General features: G+C 33.7%; 2 protein-coding genes and 1 long non-coding RNA gene across 3 annotated transcripts in view; all 3 read left to right on the top strand.

Annotated features, from left to right (window-relative positions):
* The window catches only part of LOC144562268 (putative UDP-arabinose 4-epimerase 2), an 80,899-nt gene that overhangs the window by 42,249 nt on the left and 18,919 nt on the right, over positions 1-19,731 (top strand). The window lies entirely within an intron of this gene.
* On the top strand, positions 7,377-9,033 carry LOC144561861 (uncharacterized). The gene is made up of 4 exons (XR_013513934.1): positions 7,377-7,514; positions 7,972-8,070; positions 8,660-8,758; positions 8,980-9,033. It is a non-coding gene; the product is annotated as an uncharacterized LOC144561861 (long non-coding RNA).
* Positions 9,170-11,428, top strand: LOC144562269 (uncharacterized). The gene is made up of 3 exons (XM_078311463.1): positions 9,170-9,273; positions 9,720-10,619; positions 11,158-11,428. Exons 2-3 carry the CDS (start codon positions 9,810-9,812, stop codon positions 11,416-11,418), a joined length of 1,071 nt encoding a protein of 356 aa, XP_078167589.1. The 5' UTR covers positions 9,170-9,273; positions 9,720-9,809; the 3' UTR covers positions 11,419-11,428.

Here is a 19,731-nt window from a genome sequence, read left to right as displayed (position 1 = left end):
ATAGTTTTGTTAAAATTCTTTTTAGTAGATCTGAAATGGGCGTATTTAGAAGAATTTTAGCAGAAAAGATTAATTTGATTTTCAAATCCTTTCACTTGAAAAACTCATGTAATTAAGATTTATTTCGTCTTTTGTCTAAAATCAAATACAAATCGTTTCTTAGGGGGTGAAAATTCAACAATGCACGGCAAATTTTTGTGGTCTGGTGAAAACCTGTTTTGATCAAACTTTCTTAACAATGAAGTAGGCACTATTTTTTTTTTGAGAAAATGAGGGGCAAACCCTCGTTTTGTATAAAGTAGGCATTAATTATAGGCATGTGCTGAACTATTTTATTGCAGCCCAAAGGCATTGAGCCTAAATTTCTTGATCCAAAACTTGGAATATCTTTTCAGCCCAAATTTATTAGTGGGCCCACAACATGATTGGACCAACTTTCAATGAAACAACATATGCATGCATCATTTTTGTTGGGCTCAAGTATAAGCTCACGCAAGAAAATTTTCTGGTCATAGTTATAATTTCTCAAATATGATCCGCAGAAAAGTTCTTTGCATGACTGGTACACGTTAGTCGTTACAGCGTTGGAATTCAGAATACTTTAAAATTGCTGATGGTGGTTCATTGTACAATTTTTATCGATAAATATTATTTTTTCATAGTACCTTTGTGCAACTTCTGTCATCAAACAAAATGTTTCTTTTCTAAAATGATTGACAATTCTTTTTCTTTTCTGGTTTTATCCTCCCTCTCATTTACTCTCGAAGTATTAATTTAAGTTACTCCATATTACTCAGTTTAAATTAATAATTAACAATGAAAATAAAATAAGCTGCTCCATATTTTTATTCTAATTTTACGATCTAACGTTAACATATTTGTACCAATTTGGATATTATAATAAGCTATTCACTAGGTGTAAATTGCTTTACTTGTTTGTTTTCTGTTTTGATAGATGCGATAGGCTAACCTTAAAAACTAATTTATATTGTGCCGTTTGATTTGACAATACATCTTTTAGTTTTCTTAAGTTTTTGAAACTGTCTTTACTGTTTAATTTTGTAATATTAGTTTCTTAGTATTAAATTAAGACCATCTTCTTTAGTTTATTATGCTAAATCTTATCCTTATTTAAATTTAAATGAATTAAACATCTTTGCCCACGCATTGAGATATTTGATTCAACCTGTTTGGACTGGAATATGAGGTTGTAATACTTCATGATTCAACTAGAAAACTTCACATAATTAAATAAAAGTAATGAAACTAATTTTAAAAAAAGAAGAAGATAAAAGTAATGAAATCAAACTTGGCTTTTGTAATAGAGTTAGTTAGAAGACAATTAGCCATGTCAGTTAGACGTGGTAGTTAGAACTGACTTCAACAGATCAGTTAGTTAGTTGGAAACTAGTTAGTGGCAAAACATGTAATTAGCAAAGAAGACAACTGATCTGTGCTCTCCGTGCTCTATAAAAGAGATGTAATACAAGCTTTGTAAATCATCAATCAAGAAATGGAAATAAAGATTTCTTTCTAAAAATTCTTCCCTGTCTCTCTTATATCTCTCGTTCTTTATGGTATCAGAACGAAATGGAGAACGATCCTTTAGCTAATACCTCTAATGGTTCTTCTGCCATTTCCGCCCCTTCTTCTCAAAATGTATCAAACCCTCCACTTGTGATGCTCACTCTCCCAATCTCCACCAAGCTTGACAGAGACAACTACTTGTCGTGGCAATCACAGATTGTACCACTTCTGCATGCTTATGGACTGTACCCATTTCTTGAAACCAGATTTGACAAACTACCCAGAGCAGGTTCAGCCCCAAGCTAACTTGGCAAATCCAGCTCCCTTTCAAGCCAACAGTGCACAGACTGACAAGCCCTCAGCTGGACCCTAATGGTGGCTCGATTCGGGCACTTCTCACCACGTTACGAACGATTTGAACAACCTTACCTCCTACCTACCATACGAAGGCCTCGACAAACTTCACATAGGTAATGGTGAGGATATGACAATAAGTCACATCGGGTCCTCCACTTTTCATTTTTCGAATTACACGATCTCATTACATGATGTTTTGTTTGTCCCTTCATTTACCAAAAACCTCATTAGCCTATCTAGATTATTGCGTGATAACTCGATTCTCATTGAATTTTTCTCTAATTGTTGTGTGATAAAGGATCGCCGCACATTGGAGACCCTCCTACGAGTCAAGGTTGATCATGGTCTCTACTCATTTCCTCTTCTCAAACCTCAAGCATTTTTTGGTGAAAAAGCCTCCCTCAACACTTGGCATGCACGCCTTGGCCACCCATCATCCGAGACCACACATAAAATTTTACATTCTAGTAGCCTACCTTGTACAAACAATAAATTGGACTTGTGCCATGATTGTGTTGTAGCTAAATCACATCGATTACCTTTTCCTTCTAGTTCTTTTTCTTCTTCTTCACCTTTAGAGATCGTGTATTCAGACTTGTGGGGTCCCGCACCATTATCTTCTAATAACGGTTTTCGTTACTATCTTTTATTTGTTGATGATTACTCACGCTATTCTTGGATTTACTTCTTGCATTCCAAAGATGAGGTTTTGCATGTTTTCTCCTCTTTTAAATGCCAAGTGGAAAACTTGTTGAATCGCACGATCAAAATCCTTCGAACGGACGGTGGCACCGAGTACAAACCCATCTCTCGCTCATTCCCATCGCTTATTCACCAAACCACATGTCCATACACCCCTCAACAAAACGGGGTGTCGGAGCGCAAACACCGTCACATTGTCGAACTCGCTCTCGCCAATATGACACATGCTTCTATTCCTACACGATTTTGGGATGACATCTTTTCAAGTGTGGTTTACTTGATCAACCGCCAACCCGCTACAACATCTATGTAGATGGTATTATCGTGACGGGTTCTAGTACCAAAATCATTCAAGCCTTCATTCAATCCCTTCAAAAACTCTTTCCTGTCAAGGATCTTGGTCTGCTCCACTACTTCCTTGGGATTGAAGTGAACCCGACCTCTACTGGCTTACATCTCTCACAATCCAAGTACCTCAAGGATGTTCTGACTCGAGCTAATATGCTTGACTCAAACCCTCTTCCCTCTCCCATGTGACCCAAAACTACCCTCTCTAAATTTGATGGCGATCCGTTCAATGATCCGCATCTATACCGCTCAATTGTAGGGGCTCTACAATATGCCACCCTTACACGCCCCGACATCGCTTTCTCGGTCAACAAAGTTTCACAATTCATGCAATCGCCGACCACCACACATTGGGCTGCGGTTAAGCGCATTTTACGCTTCCTCAAAGGCACCATTTCTCATGGCATTACCCTCCAACCGGCCACCCAACTCTCGCTCCAAGCTTACTCCGATGCCGATTGGGCTGGCTCCTCCGATGATCGCAAATCGACTACCGGGTTTTGCGTCTTCCTTGGTGCTAATATTATATCATGGGGTTCCAAAAAACAACCCACCGTTGCTCGGTCTTCTACCGAAGCAGAATACAAATCACTTGCCGTCACAAGCTCCGAGTTGACTTGGCTACTCTTTCTCCTAACCGAATTACATGTGACCATATCTTCTCCTCCTATCCTTTGGTGCGACAACATTGGAGCCACCTTTTTGGCATCCAATCCGATGGTCAATTCTCGTACAAAACATGTCGAAATAGATTACCATTTTGTGCAAGAACGCGTTGCCAACAACACACTTCGGATTCAGTTTCTCTCCTCCAAAGATCAGCTAGCTGATATATTCACCAAGCCCTTGGCTGCTCCGCGATTCGGTCACTTATCTACCAAGCTAACCGTGAGTGGGCACGGTTCAGCTTGCGGGGGGAGTAATAGAGTTAGTTAGAAGATAGTTAGCCATGTTAGTTAGACGTGGTAGTTAGAACTGACTTCAACAGATCAGTTAGTTAGTTGAAAACTAGTTAGTGGCAAAACATGTAATTAGCAAAGAAGACAACTGATCTGTGCTCTTTGTGCTCTATAAAAGAGATGTAATACAAGCTTTGTAATTCATCAATCAAGAAATGGAAATAAAGATTTCTTTCTAAAAATTCTTCTCTGTCTCTCTTATATCTCTCGTTCTTTATTTTGATATCTATATATGCACAAGTAGAGACGAATAAATTGGTTGGTGTGCTATGCCCAGTTCAATTACCCTTTATTTTTTTAGTCTCTCCTTAGTCTCTCACTGCTAGAAAATATTTTTATGCCGAAAGTAACAATATATATAGAAGAATGCCACATTTTTTTTTAAAACTTTTTTAATAATACTGTTTCAAGGACACAATAAAATACATAAGAAAAAATAATTTATAGGATTCGAGGACATTGATAATGCAAAAACTTGTTACTACATCGACAAGGCACATTAAACATTTAAAAAGTACATAGCCTCACTCCTTTCAAGTAAGACACTATTGTACTATGCATAGTGCGGATTGATCTGTTAATATTTTTGTTTTCAAAATTCTAATGTGATTCAAACCGTTCATTACGCTCTTCATATGAATATATACTTATAAATTAATTTTACATTTATTAGAATTTGTTTACTATTTTTAGATGGGTAAAAAATCACTATTTTTGGATGATCCAAATTTTCCAGATTAAGTAATTTTTAAATAAAATTCTAAAATAAATGTAAATTTTAGTTTATAAATATATATTCATATAGAGACCATGTTGAATAGTTTGAATCGACGGTTAAGACTTTCAAATTGAAAATTTGCATCGATATGACGTGCCAATATTCACTATGCATAGTAGCATAGCCTCATGCCTTCCATAATTATTATTGATGTAAATTTTAGTTTACAAATACATATTCATATAGAGACTATGTTGAACAGTTTGAATTGACGGTTAAGACTTTCAAATTGAAAATTTGCATTGATATGGCGTGCCAATATTCACTAGGCGCGCATAGTAGCATAGCCTCACGCCTTCCATAACTACTATTGATGTAAACTTATGAGAAGAATAGATGAAATTGACAAAAAAGTTTTCACTATTTTCCTAAAAAGAAAAATAACAAAATTAGAATGAAATATACATATAATAATATTTATATTACTTTCCTTGTTAATTATTGATTTAAAATTGAATAATATGGATCAACTTATTTTAATATTTTAAGAATAAATACGAGGGAGGAAGGAGGGAGGAGAGAGGGAAAAGTTAGTATTGATATTTTGTCAATAATTTTAGAAGAAAGATATTTCATTTAATAGTTTAAAGAAAATATATTTCTTCAGTAAAAAAAAAAATATTTTGTTAAAATTCCGATTTGTTCGGATGGATGTCGGCCGTGGTACGAGTTCCTATAAAAAGAAGAACAAAAAAGAATCTAATCTAAATTTCTAGCATTGACTTCAACTTTTCATGAGGATTAATTACATTCCTTGTCCCCACCTCAGTTGGAAATAAATCTGCTGTGATTCTAAAGAGATCGCAGGACCCTGCGATTCCAAATCTAACCTTTAATTTTTTGAAATGCACAAATCTCAATAATACTTATTTTTTATGCACGAATCTCTAAACAGATAAATGGATGGATATGGAATAACAGGGTCTGCGATCCCTTTAGAATCACAGCAGATTTATTTCCACCTCAGTTCCACGGTTCCACTTCCACCCCCCTCTTCTGGAAGATTCTGGAATCCAACAGCCAACAGGGCATAGTTCAGCATCACTGACTCCAATGGTTGACCTGGCCCATCAACAAAATAAAACATTTAAGTTATCTTAAGTAAATCTTGAACGTACCGGAGATAATATATTGATTGGTATCAACTTGAACTTTTTTTTTTAAGAACAAAATTAACCTTGAACTTTTAAGGCATCTGATCAGACCAAATTTTTTTTTTTTTTTTTTTTTAGTATAACTCTAATGCTAGGGACGAAACTGATCGACTGTGACGAGAACAAATAATGTGCACGATCTTAGCTCAAACAATTTGCAAAAATATATATGTGCTTATTTTTACTATGGGTTCTTTGAAAAAACAAAAAAACAAAAAAACTGAAAATTATTTGTAAAACGAGATAATTGTAAGATTATGCGCTTCACCCAAATTTTTTGCCTTAGCCTATAAATTTCACAAATGAGTTAGAGGTAATATAGGGCATGTAAATAACTTTTTTTTTTTTTATCAATACAATTGTTGACCGCGCCGCAAACCTTTAAAAAGAAAAAAAAAAAAAAAACCTATGAAATTTCCTATGGCTACTAATTAATGCTTATACTTATCTTTATTTGTATAACAAAATTTTTTTGCGACTTAAAAGATATCTAAACTGAATATTAAAATATTAAACATAAATTTTAAATAATCTGATCTGACAAAAATATTATTTTTCATATAGAATCCTTCAGAGGCGGAGAGAGTAAGTCAATGAGGTCAATTGACTCCATTGTTTTTCAAAAATTTAGAATTTATACACAATTTTCTATATAATATAGAGTAAAATACTACGGATATGGTAAATTGACCTCATTTGCAGTATACAAATTTTATATGATTGACCTCCATTCACGATTAACCCCCATAATCAGAAAGTCTGACTTCGCCAACCCTCAATCTAGACAAGCCTTCTGAAGCGAGACTTACCATGTTTACTAATGAAAAGTATTCTACATATGAATTTTTAAAACATTTTAACATCAGCTAAAAGAAAATTAAAGCGTACGTCAGATATTATAAATTGTTTATCTACGTGTTTGCTCATGAGAACCCCTTGCAATATTAAATTTTGTTACAATTTTTGTTTTCACATCTTTATAATTATATCAGTGTTTAATTAATTTTTTTTTGCATTTTTTGAAAAAAATAATGTGTAATCAATGTTGATCGCATTCTTTTTTGAAAAAAAAAAAATGTGAGCACTGAAATTTCAAACTTGCCACTTCTCAAAAAGGAAGATAATAATGCCTTAGCTACTAGGCTGGTAGTGGTTCTGCAATAAGGTACTCTTAAATTAAAGTTATATATATGCAAAATATATTGAAATGTAGAAAATATGATTTAAGTGCTCTCTCTCACTTTTGACAACCAACTCTAACGAATCTGCAGAAAATGTAATAAATTTCTGTACATATTTTGTCATGCAAAAAAGGTTTAATAAGTTTTAATTTTTATATATGTATCATATAGCAATCATGCACTCTTAAACAAGTGACGCAGTACGAGGTGAAGCAAATCAATTAATGAGGTTTTTTCACTGGAAAATTATTAGTTGATTATTGCAACTCTTTTCACTGGATCAAATGACCAGAGAGAAGACCAAGTTGACCACGGTACTGTCAAATCAAAGGAAGAAACTTCATCCCTAAGAAACTTCTCTGGTTTTTCTTTACTTCAGTGAAGTTTTTGCAAAAGCTAATTTCTCATAATATCCTTTTTGATTTCGGAAGCCGGAGATCAATATCAACTATCAAGCCCGAAATTAATGGAAGATGGTGTGCAATCAAGCAAGAGATTAAATACTACTGTAAATCGATTTTCTCTCTTTCTTGCTCTTCTTTTTGTTCTTTTAGAATCATTTCTCTCTTCCTCTTGTTTCTTTCTCTTGAAAATCAATGGGAGCCTGTGTTTGCCAAGTGTATCTCTCTTCTTTTTTATTAGTTTGGAATGACTTCTCTATCTTTTATTTTTTGTTCTTTTGGAAGGGTTCCTCTTTTTTTCTCCCTCTTTCTCTCTAGCTCCCTCCATGAACAAAGCGATGTTTATCTTTTGATTATACTAGATAGAGCTCTTTCAAATTGTTTAAACTCATTAAAACTTGAAGGAAGAGTTGAGGTACAGATCTATATATATATATACACATTCGAATCTAATTTTCGAAAAACCAATATTTTATGTTACACAAGAGATGGTTTTATATTTTTTTTCAACAAGATAGCTTAATCATGCAATCATTCTTCAACTAGAAAATCTGTTTATTGCAGGACGAGAACTCACTTGGTGTAGATCTAGAGACTGGCTTGATGGTACCAGCAAACATAGAGACTGACCCCCCAAATGATAAACACCACTTGCAACACCAGGTTAACTTTATATGTATATGCTTTGAAAACCCTAATCAAAACTGAGAATGTCACTGATGTTGATTTAAATCCAGTATTCCTATACTGGATTTGAAAATAATATACCAGGTTTAATGTCCATACCTTTATAGGATTGAAAATAATATACCAGGTTTAAATTTCATCTCTATCTCATTTTTCTTTCTTTTGAAAATCCATGGGAGCTGGACTTCGAAGTATATCTCACTCTTCTTTTTGGTTAGCTTATAATGATATCTCTCTTTCCTTTTTTTTTGTTCCTAATTTGGAATAGCTCCCTTTTTTCTTCTCTCTCTAGCTCCCTCTCTAAACAAGTGATTTTTTTTTAATTATTATACTAGATAAAGCTCTTCCAAACTGTTTAAACTCGTTCTGAATTTGAACGAGGTAGTTGAGATACAGATCTCGAAACTACTATATATATATATATATATATATATATATATATATATTTGAATCTAATGTTTAAACTTCCAATATTTTATGTTACACAAGAGATGTTTTTATATTTTTTCAACTAGCTAGGTTAATCATGCAATCATTCTTCACCTAGAAAATCTGTTTATTGCAGGACAAGAACTCACTTGGTGTTGATCTAGAGACTGGCTCGATGGTACCAGCAAACAAAGAGACTGAGCCCCCAAATGATAACCACCACTTGAAACAACAGGTTTTTAACTTCATATGTATATGCTTTGAAAACCCTAATAAAAACTGAGAATGTGACTGCTACAGATTTACAATCCAGTCTAGGATCGAACCATTAGTCCTTACTCCATAGCTCTATAGGATTGAATATAATATACTATTAACTGATTTTGTCATACCTTTTGTTTTTCCACAATTAATTCTGTCAAATCTTTTTTGACTTAACCTAAATATGGTGTTCAGACTTCAATGGCAGGGGCTCAGGAGTTGTCATCAGGAAAAAAGAATATGGTCTAGACTACCGGCACTAATGATTTGATTTCCTTAGAGATGAAACTCAAAGGCAATAGAAAATGACAGGATCATTTGTTGCATGCATGTTTCTATCCTTCAATTGAACCATAAGAAAATTTATTGTAATGAGACCAGAGGTGTGATTAATCTCTTGGTTTCTTCCTGCAGGAAGCAACCTCACCTGGTGGGGCCATAGAGCTAGGCACTCAAAATGCATCTGCGGCAACTGATGAAAAAGAACCGGTTAGTCTTCACTCTTTAAAGTTGAAAATATGCTATTTCTTACAAACTCTTCACGCTTAGGTACATGCGGTACGCTGCACAACCACTATATAGGGCAGTAAATTAGTAGAATACATATAAATCTAAAATAAATCAGGGTCTTCAATGGTAATGAGGGTTTTGTTGTAGTATAATATACTTAGCTAGATCAGGTCCTATTAAGACGCATATTTGCAATTAGCAGTACTTTTGGCTGGGTGTAAGAACAAAGGGATCTGAGTTTTTGAGCCCCATCATTTCATACCTATCCGATAGGTTTTCAATTTAAGCTCACTAATTCCAAGCTTAATCTAATAATGTTTTTTTTTTGTCACAATAGGTTCTACTCAATATCATTATCTAACGATATATGTCAATTAATCTAATAATGTTTTTTTTTTTCCCCTTCGTTTTTACTAATCTGACAGATAGAAGAAATCCACAAAGCAAAGGGGAAACTTAAGTTAGAGTTTGCTTCCTTTGTCTTGTTGTTTGGTTTTTCGATAATATTATGCATCATGTTTTTACCCAAAAACTCGGCCAATGAAAACATTCTTAAAGCCGTATCTATCCTTGGCTTTTTGGCTCTCGGTGCTGGCTTTTGCTTGCTGATCCATTCATTTTTCATGCTTGCACCGAGTAACAGATTTACTCATCCGATCCATCACACCATCTCAAAAATTCTCATCATCTTCTCATCCACTGCTCTTCTCGCATCACTCTTTCCCTTGTTGCTGCTTCCAAGCCCTTATAACCTTCTAATACCAATTGTCCTGGCGGCTGTTCTCCTTACCCTATATATTCATTTGTATATCAGCTTCAAAACCAATGACAAAGAAACTGAGAAAGACAAAACTCAATACGAAAAGAAGATGAAGGACGAAATACCGCGCCTTTCCGAGCTAAGCCAAGGGGTTGTATCTTTATCATCAAGTGGTCTGATTGGTCTCCTCTTTGGTATACATACAAACGCTTCGAACCATGCACACCACCCTGTTGTCTCAGCCTCAGTTTTCCTGTCCTTCACATCTTTTATAATCAGCATTTGCCTTATGTTCCTTTGCCAAATGAGACTCATACATTTGAGCTCAAGTACTATAAAAGTCTTCCTTAGAGTTGGGGCAGGATTGTGCAAATTTCTACTAGTTTTGTTGGCATTTTCTGCACTTGCAATTGCCTTTACGTTCTTAAAGTGGTACACTGTTTTGGTTTCCATACCAGTTTTGATTGTTTTTGCCGTTTGGCTAATCAAGTTATGTGCAACCCATAACATCCAAGACACCTTAGAAGAAGATGATCTCAAGTTGGCTTACACCAAAGGAAACAAGGTCAGAACTTTATTAATATTTATGGATCATCATTAATGAAGCAGATAGGTTTATATATATATCCCTGCAATTTGTCACGAAAAACATATATATATATATATATATATATTTGCATTGGAAAAAAAAAACGTATTTATAGATCATGTATAAAATACCCTTTCCCTGTGGCTAGCATTATTATTATTTTCTTTCATAACTAACAACAACGATAGGAATTAGTAGATAATAGGACGCATAATAGAAGTTCATCCTCGAAGGTTATTTTGTTTGACACTATAAAATTTAATACTCCTTTTATGAGTTATAATTAGTAATGGTCTAATGGATCAATTGGTAGTGCAAGGATCAATGGTGGAAGACAAAATAATTTTAACTAACTACTAAGCTGCAATGCACCAAATTTATAACATGGATTTGCATGCATACATTGGTTAGAAACTAAATATTTGTAAATATTCAATAAGAAAACAGTCGAATTAATTGTGAAATTATATGTACAAACAAATTCATTAATTACTTGCCATTAACTACCTTTTAGGTATCATCTATATCCTTTGGGGGAATAACTGCTATTTTCAGCGGATATCTTGGAAGTGTCGAGAAAAACACGCACCTGAACATTTGCATGATATTCTTGGTCTCTTCTTTTCTTTCGGGGCAAAGCCTGATCCTGTTATCCTACAAGCCTTCCACGATATCACACATTGGTTTTGCTGTTAACATTCTTACCTACTTTGCGATTAGCCTACTCGTATTTGGTGTATTTATTATCTTCATCCTCGAGTTCATGCGACTCTAACATCTCCAAGGTACGTTGAGTGGATATAATAATTAAATTGTAATATGGAATCTCTGGATGATTTATACTATTGGCAATTCAAAAATAGTTCCCAAATAGGGCTAGATCAACCCTTATTCAATTCTCAAAAATATAAAAAATAATCCCAAATATGATGGTTAATTTTTTTTTAACTAGAGAATGAGCTTATAATATGCTTAGTGCAAGTTGGTATTTATATCAAAATATGGAACTTAATTGTGAATTTTAAACATATATATATACATCATCAAATACGGTGGATGTATAACATATACATATATATCAAATCTCATGGAACATAATTAGTGGCGGACTTCAATTTAAATGGACATTTAATTATATTTCTCTAAGATTAGCAGACATAATTATCTTCTTGGTATTCTTCTTCATAATTTCTAATTATTTACATACCATGCTTTTCAGATGACATAAAATGCACACCCCTGAAGACTTGGATATGATTCCCCTGCAATTCCTCTCTCCTTTGCCTGCTCTTGACATGCCTATTGTTCCCACTGTTCATAATCTTTTACTGGCATGCATTCTGGAATTTGTAATAAAATGGGTTATATCTCTCAGTTTTGTTAGTTCTCTATGTTAAGGCCTTTAATTTCAGATGTTTGTAGTATGAAACTTTATTGACATTAGGTTGGGTAGCTTTCTATTTTTCATTCTCTTTTTTCATTTGGAACATTTGTATTTGCCATTTTATATCTCAATGGAAGGGCTCTGCCTATTTTTCCAAAAACCTACAAGTGCATGTTGAATTTTGTTCCAACTTCCTGTTATAATAAAGGAAGTGGCCAGCATATACAACTGATGTATGAAACTAGCTAGCTAGTTTGTATATATGTAATTTTTTTTCTTTTTTTGAGAAATTAAAGCCCGTAGGCAATCAGATGTATAGATATTTGTAGCTGTTGAGATACCCGGCTGCCTTCTTTCGGACTCTTTATTTTTTTAATCTTTGGACAAATGATTCTATAATTAATGTTTGTTCCTTTCTTAATTATAGTTATGGGCGTTTGTTATTCTGATATCTGAGTAGAATATCATGTTATATATGGAGATTTTATTCCTCGATCCATTATTAAAATTTAATATTTTCACTACTAAAATCTTATACTCTCTTTGCATCTCTTGTTCCGGTCTTAATTATGTTATCATGCATGAGCTCCAAGATGGAACAGATTTTTCAGTCTTTCATGCATGGAATGAAATCCGCTGCTATTCTCTTTCTGTGAACAGTAACCCAGCTATTTCAAATTGAACCGTTCAATTTTTTTCGGAAACGAATCTCAAAGCAACTTTTTCAAAACTTTTTTGTGCACACATCTCGAAACAATTCAATGACTAAATTTGAAAAAACAGATATAGCAAAAACACTGTTCATGCACGAGAACAATAGCAGATTTTGATCCTTCATGCATATATCATTTGAAAAAAGATAGGTGGGTTTTACCGAGGGTCAAGTTATATTACACATGAAATGTTGTTAAAGGTGTGGACATTAGAGGCCCAAAAAGCCCAAAAGCCCGAAAATCCATGCGTTTGTTTTAGTAATTAAATATTGTTTTTTTTTATATCATCGCTTGAAAAGTGAATTTTGTTAAGAGAAAATGTTTCTGTCCACTGGGTTTTGTCCACCATTTGTCCACAACCTTATCCACTCCCATCTAACTGTCTTTTTACAGTATACAAGATTCAATTGAAAATTTACAGTATTATTTGAAAATTTTACAGTATACGAGATTCAATTTTACAGTATACGAGATTCAATTTTACAGTATGCAAGATTCAATTGAAAATTCTACTGTATACAAGATTTAATTTTTACAGTATACAAGATTCAATTGAAAATTCTACTGTATACAAGATTCAATTTTATAGTTCTGCTGATTCAATTTTACAGTATACAAGATTCAATTGTAAATTTTACTGTGTAGAAGATTCAATTTTACAGTATACAAGATTCAACCCAGTGCGGACGCTAATAATTAACTCTAACTGCCAATAACTTCCTATGACTGTAATTTCCGAAAGTACAGTTTGAAAGTATATTTATTTTGTCTTGTTGTGCAAGTTGCAATCTTTTTCTAACTATCATGGGACCACTTCAAATAGTTGCTGGATATTTTGTGATTAACTAATATATTTTATGTGATATATTGTATAATTATATAGCATGTAGAAGTAATTTTACAGTATTCGCACAAGTTAAAGCTGTGGACAAATGGTGGACAAAAAGCTGTGGACAATTAGACGCTTCCTTTTGTTAATTTGTCGTCTTTTATTGAAAAAGTGTCCCCAAACCTATTTAACACTAATGGTACTTTTTTGCATTTATTTTGGCTTGACTAATTAATACGTTGAGCAACGGTGCTATACACCGCATATATAATATCATACCGTACTATATTGCACGAAAAAAAAACGCTTGATGGATAAACACACGAAAAAATTAAGAGGGTTGAAATGCCTCCATTTTTTGTGCCTTCATCATGCCTTCATTTTTAAAAACTTAAATAACTCAAAATTTAAAACTTAAATGTCAAAATAAAACCATTAGATGTGATCTATGTTATTTTCTCTCTGTGCTCATAAAAAAATATCACAGTTTAATTTTTCTTTTATGTGAATCAATAAGTTAAAAAATCAATGTCTATAAATTATCCACATTAGTATATATTTTTACAAGCTCAAGATGACAACCAAAATAGAGTTGAAATGCCATAAATTTTTACACATGCATAGATAAAATGATATAGTTCATATCCAATGGTTTTATTTTGATTTTTAAGATTTAAATTTTGAGTTATTAAAGTTTTTAAAAATGAAGGCATTTGAACCCTCCTCAAAAATTAAAACTAATGGACTCTTCGTTAGGTCCCTCTTTCCGGATCCGTATCCTCCTAGGTATCTGACTCAACACAATTGAAAAGGACGACCCAGATTTAATTTCATCCAGTTCTGGCTCGGAATGGCTGAGGGGACAGTATAATTTGTGCTTCGAGATTCGTGTCAAGTTTAAAAGAACAATTTTGGACCATGCGATTGAATTGTACTCAGTCTAGTAACCTGAGAGGATGTGAATTCCCTCTTTCATTCCCTGTGACATCGCCTCTTCCAAAAGCGATTTCACTCGCACTGAGAGGTTTCTGTCACACGCTTTCCGTCTCACCTTCAGTGTCCTGAGACGAGACCACCAATAATATTTTTATTATTATAATTATCAGCATCATCATTGTTACTACTATAATAATTTTTTTTATCTATAATCATCAATTATAATTCTCTTGGTTATGATTTTATTTTGAATGATTTACGGTTATTTTAAGTTCGGTATATTTTGTTAGAAAATTTTAACAACTTAATATATTCTTCAAATTGAAATTCCTATCAAACGGAATAACTTAAATTTTAAGTTCACATGCAAAGTTGGATAGCTGAATCTACCTTAAGTTGAAATAAGCAATTTAATCTTTCTTAATTTTAAGGATCAAACTTCGAAACATTATCTTAAAATTTAATTTTAATGGGCTCCCCTGCTCACAAAATTGGGATAATAAGATGCTTAACAATTGTTCCATAAAGTGATATGTAAATGAAACTTTTGACATAGTATAGCAGAGGGAAAAAAAGCGCTGTTAGGTGCTCATTGACAACACACGACAGCTACTTCTATGGCATGGAGTCTCGCCACAATCGGACAAGATGTGTCTGGCAAATTGGGATCTTAATTGTTTGCACGCCGAAACAGATGGGAGGAATGGGCATAATGGACCTTCGAGCCTTCAACGCCGCATTGCTAATGAAGTGGAGATGGCATTGGGAAAAACCACAAACATCCCTAGGGAAGCAAATCATTGCCATCACGTCACAGATCTCATTTTTCACTCAAACTCTCAAACTGACAAGTGATTTCTGGGCAATCTCAGTATCACACGTACCGGGCAGTGGTACAACCCAGTGCTGTAAATAACGGTATGCAGTCGTTGGACAGACAGGGTACTGCCAAGTGATTAATCGGGAATAATCATCCGATTAGTCGAGAAAATCCATGACGGTTTAGTCACCGCCAACGACTAATCGGCCGATTAATTGGCCTAAACGGACATTTTTTACAACACTGGTACAATCATCTCACTATGGACACATGACTGGGGTTTCCAAGTTTTGAAAAATGAGTTGCTCACGCTATTGCAAGCTGCATCCGAATAACATATTAGGGGCCTGTTTATACACATCCTATATCAATGCTGGCGGACCAAGAGTTGGGGACACTCCGGCAGCACTTACACAGCGTCACATTGAGCCAAGCAACAAAAGATGACATACGGTGGAAATGGAACGCCTCGGGCAACTTCACAGTCAAGAGTGCTTACAGAGCACTCAATGACGGCCCTAGGATCATTACAAACCAACCAAACATTTGGGCATTAAAGGTACCACCGCGAATCAGACTTTTTGGGTGGCTAGCATGGTTAAACCGGATACTGAAAACTAATAACTTGATAAAGAAAGGTTGGATAATACTCAACAGATGCCCCTTGTGCAAGTCAGATTTGGAATTGGTACATCATTTGTTCAACGAATGTGCCTTCACAAGGGAACTGTACCAGGATTTGCATACACAACAGCTTCTGACCTTACCGGCAAACAATCTTCCTACAAAGATTATTCTAAATGACATAATTCAATTGAAGACTAGGTCAATCCTGATGATCACTCAGCTCATACTGTGAAAGGAACGTTGCTCTAGGATTTTTAGAGAGACAAGCAAAAAAGTACCGGAACTTCGGATGAATCTGCAGGCGCAACTCAGCTTCATCACGTTCTAACACATAAACTGGTGGCACCATGGACTGGTACAGATCTGTGACATACTGGACTGGTACGGTTCTGTGGCATACCGAACTGGTACAACACCAGGAACACATGTAATGCTGACTGGTACTGACACGATACAGTGGCAAAGCGGACTGATACAGCCGGTATCGGAAACAGGGACATACCAGCATTTGTGCAATGAAGAATAGTTACTGAAGAGAATCAATAGAGATACAAATCAACGCTAAGGCGCTGCAGAGAATTGGCTCTAATCAATCTCTAATTTCATGTTTTTATTTTGCTTTACCTAGTGCTTTGTTTTCTTATTTCATTATTTCTTTTTAATTTCTAACACTCAAATGTTTTGAGTATGGTCTGCTTTCTACTTTGTACTGTGTAACAAAATTCTTGTACCGGTTCTTAATAAATCAAATGTGAGTTTTGACTCGCATTTTTCCTCAAAAACTCCATGTTAATTTATCAAGACTATATACATATCAAAAACAAAAACGTTAAAAATAATAAGTATGCGAAAAATAAAACCTTTTCTATTATTTATATATAATTTTTGTAAGTATTAAATTAGTCATCATTAATAGATAAATGAATGAACATTTAAATGGACTTACAAAAGAAATTAATTAGATGGTTAGTACCTGAGAAATTTAAGAATATGCGCGCAGTTTTTCTTGCCATTTGTTTGCCACGTAAACTCTCTTTCTTGCTAGCTCCCTCTTTTGTTTTATGGTTGTCGTATGTCTTGAAGAGAAAAGTAGCTACCTCTCTTTCTCTCTTATCACATGCATCCCTCTTTCTGATCGAATTATAGTTTTTCTCCGAGAAATGAACATAACATATATATATGCGCTGGGCCTCAATTAGATTTGTTATGTCATTTCTTTGAAGTTTCAAGGTTGCACATCTCTCCATTTGGTACTTAATTAAAAGAAGAAATGCTATCGTAATATATAGAGCCTGAAGTTCTCTGCCGGGAGGGAATATATATATAAGATGCAAACTTTTTAAGTTTATGTGACAGCTATATATTTGAGAAGATTAACCTAATTAACTTGAACTTTTTGTTATAAAACTAATGCCCCAACAAGGGTTTCTTTTATCCCTAGCTCTCTGAAAATTGATACGGATGGGATTTTCCATTTAGTATAAGAATGGAGATGTAGATCAGTTGACTTGGGGTGGGAAGACTGACTTAGTCAAAGTCTCCATTTAATTAAAAGACAACCTCATACATGCATGTGGTAGGAAATTGCAAGTTTTTGTTTTATTAATTTCTTGCGGGCCCTTTTGTGAACTAATAATAAAAAAAGGACTCAAATTATTGAAGTAATAATCAAAACTCAAGTTAAATATGCAAGACTTCACAAGTGATAATCGTTGGATCAATCATTAATATTATAAATAATCGTACAAATTAAAATTATTTAATCTTTTAGATTTTAGTAATAAATTAGTGTGTAACCTGCATGCGCAAGACACAACACATATATAATTTAGAAGATATTTTTCTAATGAAAAATGATAAAGATCAATTATATATCTTTCAAATTTCAATATGGTATTTCGTATAAATGTTGAAAAATCTACAAAAGAATAGCAGGAACATGTTCTAGAGAAGAATTCAAGTAATGCACCAATAATAACTACACTTTTCAAAGATGAAAAAGATAAAAAAGAATATTAAGCTAAAATAAGAAAAGTTCCAACAATCATGAACTGGTCATGGTTGACCTGACCCAATCAGGGTACATATATAATAGCTTTATTACTACTAATACATTTTTATTTTTTTTATGAAATTAATGTATAATTAATCAATTTGTATTGAATAAACATTAATTAAAACTATATTCATGTTAAATCTAACAAAATATAATGAAATAAGTTGGATTAGTTCCAGCAGAATAGAAAGCTAAGCTGGAGTATTGGGCTTTTTTTCTCCTATGCTGGAGTATAGGGCTTTTACGGGCCACTACAGCAAGCTTTTATTTGTAAGCACAGTAAAAACTCTTCAGAGCTTTTACCCCTCTTTGAGCTATCTTTCGAACTAAAAACAAACGGATGCTCCATTTCTTGCTATACCATCAGTCCATCACGGAGAGGAGTGTGTGTGTATATATATATATATATATAGGTGCTCATTTACTTTTATAATTTAAATTTTTTAATCATGTAAATAATTTAATTAATTAATTTTTTATATAGTTCGGCCCCTCATAAATTATCACATATATGCTTGCAACCTAATGGTAGAGTTCTTAATTGTTTTGTGGATACTTGAGTTCAAATTTTAGCCATACATTTGTACATTCTAAATTTCAGCCTCGTTAAAATTTTCTAAATTCTCTCTGATGACGGTCAAGTCCAGCCACTGTTGCCATATAATATATTTGTGAAAATAATAGAAATGCTAAATTCAGTTTTGTTCTTTTATATACAGTACAGATATGGTCATGAATTGGGGACGCACTGGTCATTATATTTAAGTTTCAGTTCGGACCTCAACTTCTGTGTGCTCTTTCGCTTTTTAAGTTTACGAAAATAACTCTTTGATAAAAGAAACTAACGGTCACTTTCAGTGTTTTAAAATACGGCCGCATATGCTTATGTAGTGGTCTTTCACATACATAATCTTATGTAGTCAAATTTATGCGGTATTGAATATACGGATACATATACAGTTGATGCAGACTTGAAAAAAACCTAAAAGTTATTTTGCGGTGGAGGAAATTAGAATCTAAAACATTTATAAAATGGTAAATAACACAAACCACTAGACTAAACAAGTCTTTAGATATAAATTATTTTTATTTTATCTATATTTCTTTAACAAAGTATAGTAAAACTGCATATGTACTTCCGCATACAATCCTGTGGTCTTCTGCATGCATGAACAAAACCGCATTTTAAAACACTGGTCACTTTAGACAATGAAGCTAAAACGTGTTTTTAAATGTTATAATCCAGCAAATTCTTGTCAATCTGAATGTGATTTGTACTATACATAATACATTTCAATTTTTGCAATATATACTTCCTAAAGGACAGAAGCAACAATGAAGAATCCATGCTTGCAAGGATTAATTAATTCTGAAAATTATATAGAATTAAATATGAGAAAATTATCCATTTGGGTCTTGGTTAGTTTAGTTCAGAAATATTCAGTTTAGGTAAAGCTGAAATTTAAACTTCAGTATGATACCAAAACCCTTTGCTGGTCCTAGTACTTTTTCTGATAAGCACCTGATTAGTCTCAAAATCTAGCACAGTAAAAGGGACATAAAAGTATGTAAGCATCTGATCCAATATCCTCTGCCAGGTTTTCATTTGCATTGTCCTGGACATAGAAATATGGTGCCAGTAATAAATAGGCATTGAAAAGCAATATGGGTTCTCATTTGCATTATCTAACACTGGAATAATTATTTCAGACATGAAGAAGCA

This window comes from Carex rostrata, chromosome 11 (assembly GCF_964058835.1).
Source record: "Carex rostrata chromosome 11, lpCarRost1.2, whole genome shotgun sequence".
NCBI lineage: Eukaryota > Viridiplantae > Streptophyta > Magnoliopsida > Poales > Cyperaceae > Carex > Carex rostrata.
This window is presented reverse-complemented; position numbering and strand designations above follow the sequence as displayed.

Bases quoted from the DNA above. Each gene is read 5' to 3' on its own strand.
- LOC144562269 (XM_078311463.1), top strand. From the start codon at position 9,810: ATGTTTTTACCCAAAAACTCGGCCAATGAAAACATTCTTAAAGCCGTA. The intron at 10,620-11,157 runs GTCAGAACTTTA...ACTACCTTTTAG, and splicing joins CTTACACCAAAGGAAACAAG to GTATCATCTATATCCTTTGG.